Consider the following 15,612-nt stretch of genomic DNA (forward strand, 5'->3'; position numbering starts at 1 on the left):
ATGAATGAATGAATAAATAAATAAATAAATGAAAAAAATTGAATAAATTGTAGCGTAGCATTGCTGGCAGGCGGATTCGAACCAACGATATTGACATTACAAGTCTGATGCTCTAACACTGAGCTATGCCATCATCTAGTAATGAGGGTCGAGTTTTTAGCGTATACAGTGTTTGTCTGTGAAAATGCCGCCTTGTGAAATAAATAAATATAAAGTCTCAATTTTTAATTTAAATTTATTTGATAATTTTCTAACCTATATTTTCTTTAGAGCAGGGACAAATATTTCCCCTTTTATCCAATTTGGCCGCTAAATAAGAATCTACTTCTTTTATTACTGATTTAATTCCGCGATTTGTTCCATTCAGCAATATCAAAGATTAATGTCAAGCATCTCACGACAGATATTTAGTTGGCTTAGTGGTTTTGCACAGTGCTTTTTAACCGGGAGGTACCGAGATCGATTCCCACCTCTGCCTGCAATTTTTTTTCAAGACTGGGAAATAATAACCTGACATTCGCCGCTGACATTCGTACTGCAGAAGCGGAGTTGTAACTTGTTAAACTTTGCTCCTTCCGTAAGGCTGCGTTCACATAGAAGTATACTATTCGGGTATACGGTGCACGTTTTGCAGGTACACGCGTATATAGTTAAATCGAGCAAGGCAATTTCATAGTACCGGGTCACATAAGGCTACGATCGCATAGAAGTATACTATTTGGGTATACGATGCACGTTTTGCAGGTGCACGCGTATAGATTAAATCGAGCAAGGTAATTTCATAGTACCGGGTCACATAAGAGCTATTCGAAAAGGCCGTATACCTGCGTATAGTATAGTATAGTGGGAATCGCGCGTGTTCGATTTTAGTGCAGCGTATACCGTCCAAATTTTAAAAACCTAAACCATATGTGGGCAAATTCATTTTTTAATAGATGCACTATCTAATTCTGCACATTATGACACCTCATTGAATGCAATGTGACCTCAAGAAGTAAAGTTACAAGCATTTGATAAGACGAAGAAAATGGGTAACTGACATACTCGCTATTCGCTATATGAAATACGCTCATTCGACCAGGCTGAGTTCACATAGTATACTCCTATATGAACTCAGCCTGAACGAATGAGCGTATTTCGTATAGCGAATACCGTATACCGTATACTTCTATGTGAACTCAGCCTAAAAGGGTATACATTATTTTGGCACTACATTATTTCTTTTTTTCCACATTGCTGGTAGGCCCCTATTAAATATCAAATGGTCATAATTGGCGGTCACTTCAAATCATCGCCAACTGAACGAGGTTCAGGAATGTTAATTGTTGGTTAATCCACCACTTGAACAGGACTTAACCAAAGCAAACAAAGACTTAAGCTTTTTTACGAATGCTATACATAAGTATAAGCTTATTATCCTCTTCAACAATAGGATTAAAGATTGGTGCTTGACTGGAATTACGTGCTAGTATCATTGGTTATTGTTAAAAGGCAATAAGGTGTGTAATTGCAATATTTCCTCTGAATAGGAAAGACTCTCTACATCGAACCATGGATGCTGGTGGTTCGAATTAAGCCCGATCCTGACTCCACTTCGCAGCGGTATGCGATGCTGCGATGCTTTTCAAACATCTCAGCATCCCGCGATGAAATTAAAATGTACAGGTGGAGTCAGTATCGGGCTTTAGGAATAAAACCCAATTCGAAATGATGCGCTTGAGAATTCAACAATATAAATAATGGTAGCTCTATTATAATACACATTAATGATAAAATTCCAAAATATAATACGTTTTCTGTCTTTGCTTGTCACGTGGTAGCGATTATATTTTTAAATATGTTTCAAATGAATAACAACAAGACAAGTGGCCGAGTGGTCTAAGGCGCTAGGCTCATAGAGTACTAAGCGTTGCGCCGTGAGTTCGAACCCCGCCTCTGCCAAACTTTAAAAGAAGTAAATTAAAATTGGACTTTTTTTAATTTCATATTTGGGAAATGTGACTGGTGTGGAGTGGTGTGATAGGGCATGTACTTTAACTGGCCGGCGCGGTCCGGTGACTAAGTCTTTATTGGGCGTTTTATCGGCAGTCAACGAGTAATGACAATAAATGAATCTTCGTACAGTTTCATTGTTACTTCTGTAACGTTTTAATAATTAAAGTGAGTCAACACAAATCAACAAAATTAATAAAACATAATAGTAATAGTATGGGAATTACTAAAGGACGTCCAATAATAATATGGGTTTCCGATTGTAATATTTTGATTAAATTATAACGAACATTACCTTTGAAATAACAGAAAAAGTAATATCAACAACTATCACGAAGGATAGAAAAAAGAAGAAGGGAGGAGGGAGAGAGAAATGGGTAGAAAGAGGGGTAGGGAAATAGATAAAAATATAGAAAGGAGTTGGACAGAGCGTGAGACAAATGCGTTCATTAAATTGCTATTCTTATCAGTTGATATTTCCATTTTTACTACGAATGCTCATGCTTTTGATTGTATTCTTCCGTTTTACTTCCAAAGTCTGGACGACACTGCTGAGCCTCAACCCATTGAAAGAGTAAAAAGATGTGTCAGAAGTGGGATTCGAACCCACGCCTCCATTCGGAGACCAGAAACCCCTATACAACACGGGATACAACATACACAACCATGCCGTAAGGATTGATCCTTGAGTCTGGCGCCTTAGACCACTCGGCCATCCTGACACGATGTCAAGAACAGTGCATTTGAATGTAATATTACTTCTTACGAACAGTGATATAAGCAACAAAAGCTGGCATGAAGTACCGGTAATTAGAATGAATCTCATTTCGTTGTAAATTGTAACTAAATTAAACAAAAATATATGTATATCACGTTACCTTCCAGATTTTTGACAATTAATCAAAACTTATTATTTATAAGGATTGTGAAACTTAGAAATCTCACGAGTAAAATGAACTTTAAGGGCTGGGGTATGAACGTTTGGACGGTATTTATTTTGGGACATTAGAGCACATCTGACATATCGAATTGCATTCTGAATACGAAGAATGTCATTCTGATATCAAATAATTTTGATTTTTAATTTAATACACATTTTATGGCAAATCATTAAAATTGATATTTTGATATTTAACAATACTTGAAGTAAACTTTATAAATCTGATGATTTATACTTCAAGTGTATGTAGGTGGGATGAAAAGCCGACGATCAATTGAAAATTTTGACCTTTCGTATTGAAGATATGGTTTTTTTTTTAAAAAAACACCAAAAAAAATTCGGTCTTTTTGGGGAAAAAATCCATATGTTCAATATGAAAGGTCAAAATTTTCAATTGACCGTCGGCTTTTCCTCCCTGCTACATACACTTTAAGAATATATCATTAGATTTATATAATTCACTTCGAGGACTGTTATATATCAAAAATTTGAAAAATATCAAATTTTTAATAATTTGTCATAAAATTTGTATTATATTGTGATTTTCAAAAAATGAAAATTGTTTGATATCAGAAAGACTTGCTTCGTATTCAGAATGCAATTCGATAGGTCTGAGGTGCTCTCATGTCGCACAAAAAATACTGTCGAAACGCAATAAACGCTCATTTTAGATCCCTTAAGAAATTCAAGCAAAATAAGTGTCAGAAGTGGGATTCGAACCCACGCCTCCATTCGGAGACCAGAAACCTCTATACAACACATGAACATGCCGTAAGGATTGAACCTTGAGTCTGGCGCCTTAGACCACTCGGCCATCCTGACACGATGCAGGTTTGTATTGAAATATCTCTTTCAAGTATTTTCCACAGACAAAGACGTACTTCGGCAAACCGTCGGGGTCATTTCAGTTCATGATGCAGTCATGTCTACAGTAGAATTCATCTCGACCTTTGCAGGACTTAAACCCCATTAAAAGCTATTAAACCAAGATAACACTCATTGAAACAGCTCAACTGATTAAATCGGATCTTCTCTGGTTGTGCACATGTGTCTGTTTTCAATGTGCGATATCGCAATAAAGCTGGTATTATAGCTTCAGTTGGGTAACCGATTATAAAGGAAACGGAAGGAAACAATGGTATGTGCACCTTTGTTCACGAAATGAGACAATGCCCTGCTTTTTGTTAACCAGCATTCTTGAAAATGAGCAACATAATGATTGTTGACTTAACACGGTTTGAAAATAATTTCTTCATATTTTTGGTGTTATCTGTCGTTTACATATCCTTCCTAAAACACAAAAGTGCGACCCTCTCCAAACACCTAAATTAGCTAAAAATTTAGGACATGTTACAAAACTATATTTTCTAGAATTTCATAGAATAGTTTAAATGTAGCTTGTACCGTTTTTTGTGGCATCCTTCAGAACGGAGCGGTCCGTTACCAATATAGCTCAATATTTTCGGTCAAATCTCCATTCAATTAACACGGGGAGTTGGCTAGCTATGAGCTAGCTATGCTTTGCCCTCACTCATATTCTACGAAAGTGCGACCCCTTCTGAACATCTAACCTAGCTGTAATTTTAGGTCATGTTAGAGAAATATATTTGCTAGAAGTTTGGAGAATAGCTAAAATATTGGCCGGTTATTTTTCACACAGTGATGTTAACTAGGCAAATGCAATATACTTCTTCATACATTTTGTAAAGGTCGCGCGTCAATGGTGAGAGCACTGTGTATTGTGTATAGGAAAACGGACAGTAACTGCAGTATGTGCATCATGTAAAAACAGCATGAGTGATACGAAACACAATAAACGAATCTTCGTACAGTTTCATTGCTACCTCTGTAACGTTTTAATAATTAAAGTGAGTCAACACAAATAAAAAAACAAAAACATAAATAGTAAAGGACGTCTAATAATAATATGGGTTTCCGGTTGTAATATTTTGATTAAATTATAACGAACATTACCTTTGAAATAACAGAAAAAGTAATATAAACAACTATCACGAAGGATAGAAAAAAGAAGAAGGGAGGAGGGGGAGAGAAATGGGTAGAAAGAGGGGCAGGTAAATAGGTAAATATATAAAAATATAGAAAGGAGTTGGGCAGAGCGTGAGACAAATGCGTTCATTAAATTGCCATTCTTATCAGTTGATATTTCCATTTTACTACGAATGCTTTTGATTGTATTCTTCCGTTTTACTTCCAAAGACTGGACAACACTGCTGAGCCTCAACCCATTAAAAGAGTAAAAAGTAGTGTCAGAAGTGGGATTCGAACCCACGCCTCCATTCGGAGACCAGAAGTCCCAATACAACACAAAAGCATGCCGTAAGGATTGAACCTTGAGTCTGGCGCCTTAGACCACTCGGCCATCCTGACACGATGTCAAGAACAGTGCCTTTGAATGTAATATTACTTATTACGAACAGTGATATAAACAACAAAAGCTACCATGAAATAATTGGAATGCATCTCATTTCGTTGTAAAATTGTAACTAAATTAAAATAATATATAAATATGTATATCACGTTACCTTCCAGATTTTTGACAATTTATGAAAACTTATTATTTATAAGGATTTGTAAACTTAGAAATCTCACGAGTAAAATGAACTTTAAAAAATTAAAGCAAAATAAGTGTCAGAAGTGGGATTCGAACCCACGCCTCCATTCGGAGACCAGAAACCCCTATACAACACATAAACATGCCGTAAGGATTGAACCTTGAGTCTGGCGCCTTAGACCACTCGGCCATCCTGACACGATGCAGGTTTGTATTGAAATATCTCTTTCAAGTATTTTCCACAGACAAAGACGTACTACGGCAAACCGTCGGGGTCATTTCAGTTGCATCATGTGAAAACAGCTTGAGTGATACGAAACACAATAAATGAATCTTCGTACAGTTTCATTGTTACTTCTGTAACGTTTTAATAATTAAAGTGAGTCAACACAAATCAAAAAATTAATAAAACATAATAGTAATATTATGGGAATTACGAAAGGACGTCTAATAATAATATGGGTTCCCGGTTGTAATATTTTGATTAAATTATAACGAACATTACCTTTGAAATAACAGAAAAAGTAATATCAACAACTATCACGAAGGATAGAAAAAAGAAGAAGGGAGGAGGGAGAGAGAAATGGGTAAAAAGAGGGGTAGGGAAACAGATAAAAATATAGAAATGAGTTGGGCAGAGCGTGAGACAAATGCGTTCATTAAATTGCCATTCTTATAAGTTGATATTTCCATTTTACTACGAATGCTTTTGATTGTATTCTTCCGTTTTACTTCCAAAGCCTGTACGACACTGCTGAGCCTCAACCCATTAAAAGAGTAAAAAGAAGTGTCAGAAGTGGGATTCGAACCCACGCCTCCATTCGGAGACCAGAAACCCCTATACAACATACACAACCATGCCGTAAGGATTGATCCTTGAGTCTGGCGCCTTAGACCACTCGGCCATCCTGACACAATGTCAAGAACAGTGCATTTGAATGTAATATTACTAATTACGAACAGTGATATAAACAACAAAAGCTACCATGAAATAATTGGAATGAATCTCATTTCGTTGTAAATTGTAACTAAATTAAAATAATATAAATATGTATATCACGTTACCTTCCAGATTTTTGACAATTTATCAAAACTTATTATTTATAAGGATTGTGAAACATAGAAATCTCACGAGTAAAATGAAGTTTAAGAAATTCAAGCAAAATAAGTGTCAGAAGTGGGATTCGAACCCACGCCTCCATTCAGAGACCAGAAACCCCTATACAACACATAAACATGCCGTAAGGATTGAACCTTGAGTCTGGCGCCTTAGACCACTCGGCCATCCTGACACGATGCAGGTTTGTATTGAAATATCTCTTTCAAGTATTTTCCACAGACAAAGACGTACTACGGCAAACCGTCGCGTCGGGGTCATTTCAGTTGCAGCATGTAAAAACAGCATGAGTGATACGAAACACAATAAATGAATCTTCGTACAGTTTCATTGTTACTTCTGTAACGTTTTAATAATTGAAGTGAGTCAACACAAATCAACAAAATTAATAAAACATAATAGTAAAAGTATGGGAATTACGAAAGGACGTCTAATAATAATATGGGTTTCCGATTGTAATATTTTGATTAAATTATAACGAACATTACCTTTGAAATAACAGAAAAAGTAATATCAACAACTATCATGAAGGATAGAAAAACGAAGAAGGGAGGAGGGAGAGAGAAATGGGTAGAAAGATGGGTAGGGAAATAGATAAAATTATAGAAAGGAGTTGGGCAGAGCGTGAGACAAATGCGTTCATTAAATTGCTATTCTTATCAGTTGATATTTCCATTTTCACTACGAATGCTTTTGATTGTATTCTTCCGTTTTACTTCCAAAGCCTGGACGACACTGCTGAGCCTCAACCCATTAAAAGAGTAAATATAAGTGTCAGAAGTGGGATTCGAACCCACGCCTCCATTCGGAGACCAGAAACCCCTATACAACACATAACCATGCCGTAAGGATTGAACCTTGAGACTGGCGCCTTAGACCACTCGGCCATCCTGACACGATGTCAAGAACAGTGCATTTGAATGTAATATTACTAATTACGAACAGTGATATAAACAACAAAAGCAACCATGAAATAATTGGAATGAATCTCATTTCGTTGTAAATTGCAACTAAATTAAACAAAAATATATGTATATGACGTTACCTTCCAGATTTTGGACAATTTATGAAAACTTGTTATTGTGAAACTTACAAATCTGACGAGTAAAATGAACTTTAAAAAATTAAAGCAAAATTAGTGTCAGAAGTGGGATTCGAACCCACGCCTCCATTCGGAGACCAGAAACCCCTATACAACACATATACGTGCCGTAAGGATTGAACCTTGAGTCTGGCGCCTTAGACCACTCGGCCATCCTGACATGCTGCAGGTTTGTACTGAAATATCTCTTATAAGTATTTTCTACCGGGGTCATTACTGTTGCGTCATGTGAAAACAGCTTGAGTGAACAGAGTGATGCGAAACACACTGTTCGCAGTGTTAGGGGTAGAGACTGGGGATAGGGAAATTGAAAAAATATTGAAAGAGGTAGATGGCTATTATAGGGCGGGCGACAATAATAGTATATTTTACACTTCACGTCATACATGCTAGAATTTTTGCAAAACGGATAATTTTAAAACTTATTTACCAATCCATTTCAGCTAAAAGTACACAAATTACAATGATCAGTTGATATTTACTACACATGCTTTTTCTTTATGAGCTTTCCATTATCCGGCGTGAGAATTTTCTTTTTTGGCCAAAATTTCCACGGTCTTATTTATTTTTAGCCCGGTTTGAAAAATTATCAGCTGATCTTGAAGGGTTTTCAATTTTGGCACTACTATTTGTATGAAATTTTACACGCAGACAAACACTCAAACACTTTTACAGTGTTTAACTATTGGATACAGTTGGGTTAAAAACACACTGAGCTAATACGTTGAATCAATCAACTCACTCACTATGCTCACGTATATTTTTCGAATCTTATATATAAATACAATGTAAGTGAAATATACCCGGTTCTCATTATGGTAACCAAACGGTGTTTTAATAATTTTGATTAAACATAAAACTATGCATTCATTCAATTCAAAAAAGTATTTAAGTAGAGAAAGAATTCTATTAGAACTATTCTCGGTCCCAGCCAATTTGTGCTCCTATTATAATAGTCACCATACTAGCGACAAAGAAGCAAATATAGATTGGGACTAAGACTAGTTTTTTTTACCTAAACATTCCGATTTACAGTGAAGGACAATATACACAGAAACCATCATAATAAATAAATAAATCATTAAAGATATTGTTATCATGCTTATGTCTGATCCACTTCAAAAATAACGAGACACAAAAGGGATATGCGGTAATTTTGCCGTCAAAATAATTGTCCAGGTATACCCATTGTTTTTCCTATTTGACTAGTCAAGAGGAATCTCAATTTGGTTTACGCATATTGACAAACTCTAGATAAGTAGAAACCACCCCTTTTTATAATAACTTGTAATAGCTCATAATATGGACTTCTGACAGCAGAGTGTAGGTCCGGTTTTCTTTGTATTTCGCCATCCGCACTCATGGAATCGTGTAATACCGATATCATACATTATGTCTTCATGGATGGGTTTGGGAGATCACTCATCCTAGTTTAATGCAAACTCGGTCCATTTTCGGTGTCCATTTGGGGTGATATAGCTGCCCTTTGCCCCTCAACCCCATGCACGGGTTTCGTACATTTTATGTCATCCTGGATGTACAGATCCTGGGGCATCAGATACCTTCGAAATCTCTGTCTTGCACAACACCTGTCCTATCCTTCCACTGGGTATTGAACCTTGGACCTTGGCGCCAGATTTGGACATCTATTAACCACCGTGTGGGTAACTGCTCTTCACCCCCTTAGTGACTATAAATCTTCTTAGCCTGTATAAAATAATCTTGAAACGAGGACAGCAATATCAATGAAAGAGACTGCAAACATGCAACCTTCTTCCATCATGTCCATTGAGAGCCGTGTTCTGTGACGACAATCGGAAGCGCACTGATATCAACGAAGAGGTGCCCGCACCAACTCCAAGATGCTACCAACTACCACAGCTGCATGGAAATTAATGGGAAGAAATATTAGACATTTTGATTATAAACAGTTCTAACATCTAACATCATCATCATCATCATCATCATCATCATTATCATCATTATCATCATCATCATCATCATCATCATCATCATCATCATCATCATCATCATCATCATCATCATCATCATCATCATCATCATCATCATCATCATCATCATCACATTTTAAAAAAAAACTGAGATTCATTATAATAATTTAGCTTCAACATGACACCTGGGTGTGGAGTGGCAATCCAGAGCGGCCACTGTTACACAAAAGTACCCACCCAGGATTTTCTATGGATGAATTGTATTTTTTGCTTGGAAAACTATTATCTTACATAATACCATTTTTATCATGACATACCGTTGCATCCTGCATTTCGCCGCCAATTTCCAGTGTCAAATCCTCACCAGGGGGAGATTCACATCGAACCACCATCCTGGCGTAACTTCGGAATTTCTTGCTGATCATCACAACCAACAAGGGGTTTACAACAACCGTGGATTTAGCCATCAATGGAGCTAGGACAGCGAGTAGGTATGGGATTCGTTCGGGGTCTCCAAATGCTGCCCAAAGATTAATGACTGCGTACGGACTCCAGGCAAATAAAAAGAAGATCACCAGTGCGAGTCCCAGCTGTGAGGAAAAGAAATTGAGCCAATTTAGACGCATTAAAAGCACCGTGATATTGCATGTAGGTTCACATTTTCATTGCCCTGTGCCAGGCTAAAATTTATGGCCCCATGAATATATGGATCTAGGGCCTAACGTGTATATCATGCACCCTATGCACCCACCACGTCCCTTTAACCCATTTCTTATTTTCAAATCACTCTTTCCTTTTAAATGTCTTTTTAAAAGTTTATTTGTTTTATCCTCCAAATTTGGCCACCTTGAACTTGGGTATTATGGCTTAGGCACATCTGGCCCCAATCTGGCACTGATTGCATGCATGCATGCCATGTAGGCCTATATTATAGAGCTTTATAGGTTGTTAACATCCAATTATTATTGCATAAGACACAATACCAGAATTACTTAACTAATTTGATCACAATAATTATTACGATCATTATTTTCTCAATGTTTAATATTCTGAAAGTTATGCCGCAGGTGATTATCGAAAGCACTATAAATTGACAACAATTATACATAATACTTTATTATATAATACAGCCCTTGATAAAAAAACCCAAACAAATAAAAAAAACCACAAAGCCTTAATATTGAAGTAGTGTGTTAGCGCACGCATAAGCAACGGCATGTCGCAAATTAATATCAAAAAACAAGAGAGGTTACGGCGATTGTTGCTATCTACTGACGATAGCAGTGTCATATCGCGATATCTATAGTATTCTGACAAATACAATGGTCTTATTAAAGTTTTGGCGTTTCGCATTACAATAATATCAGTTTCTGTTTTCCTATTGTACCTTCCCATTGGGCTATTCTAACTGAAATCCATACACCCCCTATGAAAGACGCGACCTTAATCTGTCACACAGCACTGGGATGTGGTGTAGACTTCAATTGAAGTCACCCTTTCAGGTAAATAAAATACTCCTTGTGTGAAAGATTAGGGTCATGCCTTACAATATCAGTGAATATCTCAACAGACCCTTAATGTATAATAATGGTCAAAGTTACAGTATACAAATATCCTCATAGCACCCAAGCGGACTGTGCAAATAAGTGCCAATTCATGACAATTCCGACCAACCTTAGTAATTTCTTGCTGATTAGCCCAGTCTGCATTGAGAGCGCTAATATTATCCTCATTTGTTGAGGCGGAGTTCATTGCTGATACTGCGTAGAGTATGGACTTTGCTTTCCAGTAGCAAAATGACATAATAAGTATGGGTAGAATAAAACATCCCGCTGTAAGCGATAAGACGTATGAAATGAAAGACGCGTCATTCTGAAGCCAGTTCACACCACAACCTGCAGAAAGACAACGGAAAATGTTTTTAAGCATCTTTTTTAAAGATGTTTTAAAACTTCAAAGTTTTTATGATTTAGTTCAATAGGCCTACTTATTATTTTTATATTTCGTCACTGTAAGCAACTACTCCCGATAATCCCGATTCTAAAATATTACAGAACTAATTTTTTGGAGTTAAAAAATGTTATCTTTTTATTCCAGCTGAAACAGGTCAATCCTAAATCCTTTATTTCGACCTAACTTGGAATAAAAGTTAAAATTCCATATTCAGTCAATGTTTGGAAAACACGGCATACAAAAGCTACCTTATTTTAGTCACTAAATTGAGTTGAGCATTAAAAATTTCATGAACACGTATCTAGGCTAATGTTAAGAGCTCAGATAGCGAGGTTCTAAAAGACCTTAAAGAACCTTTTGATGTCCTGTATATGGACCACTCAGGAATGAAGGTTCTTTAAACTGAAAAAAAAAACCCTTTTAGGTTCTTTAAAAAGTTGAGGGTTCCATATAGCATGTATAGAGCCGAGACGAAAATACCTAAAAATATGAATGCTCGTCTTTTAGAAACTTTTTTTTTCCTGAGAGTGTAATATTTGAAAATCCTGGCAGATCCCAGAGATGCAAATGAAACGTTTGATTATTTTTTTATTTCGATTTTGGAATATATTATTGTATATCTTCAATACGAAAGGTCATCATTTTCAAATGATGGACGACTTTTCCTCCCAGCTACATACACCTTAGATAAATATCATTAGATTTATAAAGTTTACTTCGAGGACTGTCAAATGTCAATTTTTTAAAAATAATTTGCCATAAAACTTGTATTATATCGCCAATTTGAAAAAAATCCAAATAGGGGGCCTAATATGGACATTCCTCGTATTCAGAATGCAATTTTGTGTGTTTGATGTGCTTTCAGGTCCCACAAAAAATACTGTGCACAGATGGGTGACTGACTCCTTAAGACTTTGTATAAGAAGGGTATAAAAGGAAGATCCAGATACGTGTCGTACACAATCATTGATCTTCACTAAAACATTCGCTCTAAATAGATTCCAATTTCTATTCAGGATATACTGTTAAAAATTCCTAATAATGAAGAAAGATATTACCCTTGCGGCGATTCTTGAATCTATCAAACAAATTCCTTTTCATGCACTCATCGACTGAATGTATAATTATATTTTGCTCCCAATTTTCATCTCCATGATAGCGTCCTTGACACAGTCCAATATCCTTTAAGGAAGCCGTATTGTTCATGATTTGTCTGAAGTGTGCTATTTTTACCTTTTATTGCTTCGTAAAAAAACATATTTCCTTGACGTTTTTGGCAGGTTTCCTCTCTAGGGCACTGAAGACAAATCACGGTTCTGATCATTCAAACACGCCTTGGGAATTATGCTAGATTTTGCGCAGACATAAAAATTGCTTTTGATTAAGTAGGTGCTTAGTTATTTCGAGATAGCTACTTAATTTGGCAAAATCTTTCGATTCTGTAAACCTCTATAGAGGTGAAGTTTGCCTTTGACATGATATAGTGCTATTTATATAGCTATCTATAATATACCATACTTGAAAGAAATGCTTATTGCCGTTACTACAGCGATTCTCCAGTAATATACGCGCAGTTGCTATCTTCTGAAGATAGCAAAAAGAAATTGTTAAAACTGAGTAATAGACTGCAACATACTAAGCAAGCTATATTCTTTAAGCTGCGGGTGCAGTTGATATTGGATAAGAATTTAACCTCTCTTGACCCAAAGACTGACAGTAAAATTGTATACATGATTTTCTTTTCTTAGCAGGGTCTTGTTTTTCTTGTTCTTTAGTTTTTATGCTGTTTGTTTACTCTCATATTCATATAGGCCAGTATGCTTTAATCCAGACTCTTTTTTTTTTTTTAGTTTGGCTTGACCAGGACCCAAATGCGTCTGTGCACGGCCATTGTATATAACAGAGCTATTGTTAGACAAATACCGATATGACTTGAACTGATTCTGTGCTATCTTCAGTAGATAGCAAATTACTAACCATGACAATAATTTTGTTTCAGTTATGCGTTGCATAGTAACTCACAAACCTTATACAAGCTGTATCAAAATGATTTGTAAACATCATTTTGATAGTTATTGAAAAGCCTGATTCTTCCAAATGCAACATTGCATCCTCTTGAAATTACCAATATTATATTACTATATTACTATATGATTTTAATGACATTAATTAACACATTATGCGGATCCTATGTCGCATTTTGATATGGCATTCATGTCTATAATCACTGGAAACTGATGGGTACCAATCATTTCCATACAGCCTGTAGTAACCCTTACACATCCTATCCTATTTTAAAGCACACACCATCCTAAGGGATTTTAAGCTGTGGGAATAATGGGGGGGGTTAATATTTTGGGCGATAAATTGCTCGTTCCCTCCTCTCCCAATCGTGTCCCTCCGATTTCTCACGTAACTTCATTTAAATTTCGTGTTACACCCTTTTTACATGAAAAATAAATATCACGTTTCCCATTTTGGAGCATTTTCATGTGCCTCCTCCTAAATTTCGCATAAATATTGGCTAGTCCCTAATCCTAGCGGGGGAATTAAATTCGCATTTAAGGTACATGTAGAATATTTCCCGCGTCAACTTACCTGTATCGTGAGGCTCCAGGCCGTAACTGGCCCATCCAAATACAGGAAATATGGCCCACAGGAATGCATAAGACCAAACTACCACCGCCAGAAAACAGTAATGTAAATACTTTAGTTGTAGAGCTGCATGAAATGAGCATTTAAAAAGAAAAAGACCAGTTTTAAGATAAATTTAAATTTAAACTTAATCAAATTATTAAGTACACACAATGCAAACAAAATCTTGAAAAAAAAATAGAATGCAAAAATATGATTATAGGACGTTTTTAAAAAGCCCAACAAACATGACAAAGGATTCACTAATATTTGGGGCATTTAAAAAGAAAAAAGACCAGTTTGAAGATAAATTTAAAAGTAGAACTTTGTAGGATGTTTTTAAAAAGCCCAACAAATATAACAAAGGATTCACTTCATAATATTTGGGGCATTCAAAAAGAAAAAAAAGACAAGTTTTAAGATAAATTTAAAAGTAGAACTTTTAAAGATCAAATTATTATGTACCGGTACACACAATGCAAACAAAATCTTGAAAAAAAATAGAATGCAAAAAATATGTTTGAAGGACGTTTTTAAAAAGCCCAACAAACATGACAAAAGGATTCACTTGATAATATTTGTAGCAAATAAAATAAATGGACACGGCTAAGAAAAACACTATAAAACAAGCGACATAATTGAAAATAATAGACATATAGGCAGCGATGTATTAAATTGGAAACATTCATTTGTGCTATTAAAAGAGATTTTTTGATTTAAAAAAGGCGTGATTTAGGTGAAAGTATACATTTTTCATCCCAATTTCATCCGAATACAATAGATGGTCACTCAACCCATACAAGTGAAGGTTACTTTGAAAATTCATTGTAATGTAAAAAATAGTCTGACCCTTACCGAGGAAACACATTGATCACATCACCATAATAATAGATGTTTACATTTTATACTTGACTTTTTCGCAGTGTACAAATTATGAATATTATTCATGGAGTTAGGCTATTCCAGTTGGAATCCATACACTTAATGGAAGACATATGGAAGGCATGACCTTAAGGGCTGGGGTATGAACGTTTGGACAGTATTTATTGTGGGACATTAGAGCACATCAGACATATCGAATTGCATTCTGAATACGAAGAATGTCATTCTGATATCAAATAATTTTGATTTTTGAAATTCGCAATTTAATACATATTTTATGGCAAATCATTAAAAATTGATATTTTTGATATTTAACAGTACTTGAAGTAAACTTTATAAATCTGATGATTTATACTTAAAGTGTATGTAGCTGGGAGAAAAAGCCGACGATCAATTGAAAATTTTGACCTTTCGTATTGAAAATATGATTTTTTCCCCAAAGCACCCAAGAAAATTAGGTCTTTTGGG

The 15,612-nt window shown here is 35.7% G+C and overlaps 1 protein-coding gene and 8 non-coding genes across 9 annotated transcripts in view; all 9 read right to left on the reverse strand.

The window, feature by feature from the left end:
• Positions 1-2,577: 2,577 nt before the first annotated feature.
• Positions 2,578-2,714, reverse strand: Trnal-caa (transfer RNA leucine (anticodon CAA)). The gene is made up of 2 exons: positions 2,677-2,714; positions 2,578-2,623 (listed from the first exon to the last, which is right to left on the reverse strand). It is a non-coding gene; the product is annotated as a tRNA-Leu (tRNA).
• Positions 2,715-3,631: 917 nt separating this feature from the next.
• Trnal-caa (transfer RNA leucine (anticodon CAA)) lies at positions 3,632-3,754 on the reverse strand. The gene is made up of 2 exons: positions 3,717-3,754; positions 3,632-3,677 (listed from the first exon to the last, which is right to left on the reverse strand). It is a non-coding gene; the product is annotated as a tRNA-Leu (tRNA).
• A 1,443-nt stretch (positions 3,755-5,197) lies between these two features.
• Trnal-caa (transfer RNA leucine (anticodon CAA)) lies at positions 5,198-5,320 on the reverse strand. Its single transcript has 2 exons — positions 5,283-5,320; positions 5,198-5,243 (listed from the first exon to the last, which is right to left on the reverse strand). It is a non-coding gene; the product is annotated as a tRNA-Leu (tRNA).
• A 259-nt stretch (positions 5,321-5,579) lies between these two features.
• Positions 5,580-5,702, reverse strand: Trnal-caa (transfer RNA leucine (anticodon CAA)). Its single transcript has 2 exons — positions 5,665-5,702; positions 5,580-5,625 (listed from the first exon to the last, which is right to left on the reverse strand). It is a non-coding gene; the product is annotated as a tRNA-Leu (tRNA).
• Positions 5,703-6,292: 590 nt separating this feature from the next.
• On the reverse strand, positions 6,293-6,417 carry Trnal-caa (transfer RNA leucine (anticodon CAA)). Its single transcript has 2 exons — positions 6,380-6,417; positions 6,293-6,338 (listed from the first exon to the last, which is right to left on the reverse strand). It is a non-coding gene; the product is annotated as a tRNA-Leu (tRNA).
• A 256-nt stretch (positions 6,418-6,673) lies between these two features.
• Trnal-caa (transfer RNA leucine (anticodon CAA)) lies at positions 6,674-6,796 on the reverse strand. The gene is made up of 2 exons: positions 6,759-6,796; positions 6,674-6,719 (listed from the first exon to the last, which is right to left on the reverse strand). It is a non-coding gene; the product is annotated as a tRNA-Leu (tRNA).
• Positions 6,797-7,393: 597 nt separating this feature from the next.
• Trnal-caa (transfer RNA leucine (anticodon CAA)) lies at positions 7,394-7,516 on the reverse strand. Its single transcript has 2 exons — positions 7,479-7,516; positions 7,394-7,439 (listed from the first exon to the last, which is right to left on the reverse strand). It is a non-coding gene; the product is annotated as a tRNA-Leu (tRNA).
• Positions 7,517-7,760: 244 nt separating this feature from the next.
• Trnal-caa (transfer RNA leucine (anticodon CAA)) lies at positions 7,761-7,883 on the reverse strand. The gene is made up of 2 exons: positions 7,846-7,883; positions 7,761-7,806 (listed from the first exon to the last, which is right to left on the reverse strand). It is a non-coding gene; the product is annotated as a tRNA-Leu (tRNA).
• Positions 7,884-9,506: 1,623 nt separating this feature from the next.
• LOC140171261 (visual pigment-like receptor peropsin) overlaps positions 9,507-15,612 on the reverse strand; it is a 57,554-nt gene continuing 51,448 nt past the window's right edge. The window contains exons 4-7 of the mRNA XM_072194491.1: positions 14,227-14,349; positions 11,350-11,570; positions 9,993-10,265; positions 9,507-9,604 (exon numbers count right to left, since the gene is read on the reverse strand). Of these exons, the coding sequence (XP_072050592.1) occupies positions 9,596-9,604; positions 9,993-10,265; positions 11,350-11,570; positions 14,227-14,349 (626 nt within the window). The 3' untranslated portion in view covers positions 9,507-9,595. The remainder of the gene's footprint in view (positions 9,605-9,992; positions 10,266-11,349; positions 11,571-14,226; positions 14,350-15,612) is intronic.

The sequence above is a fragment of the Amphiura filiformis genome, chromosome 15 (assembly GCF_039555335.1).
Source record: "Amphiura filiformis chromosome 15, Afil_fr2py, whole genome shotgun sequence".
Lineage (NCBI taxonomy): Eukaryota > Metazoa > Echinodermata > Ophiuroidea > Amphilepidida > Amphiuridae > Amphiura > Amphiura filiformis.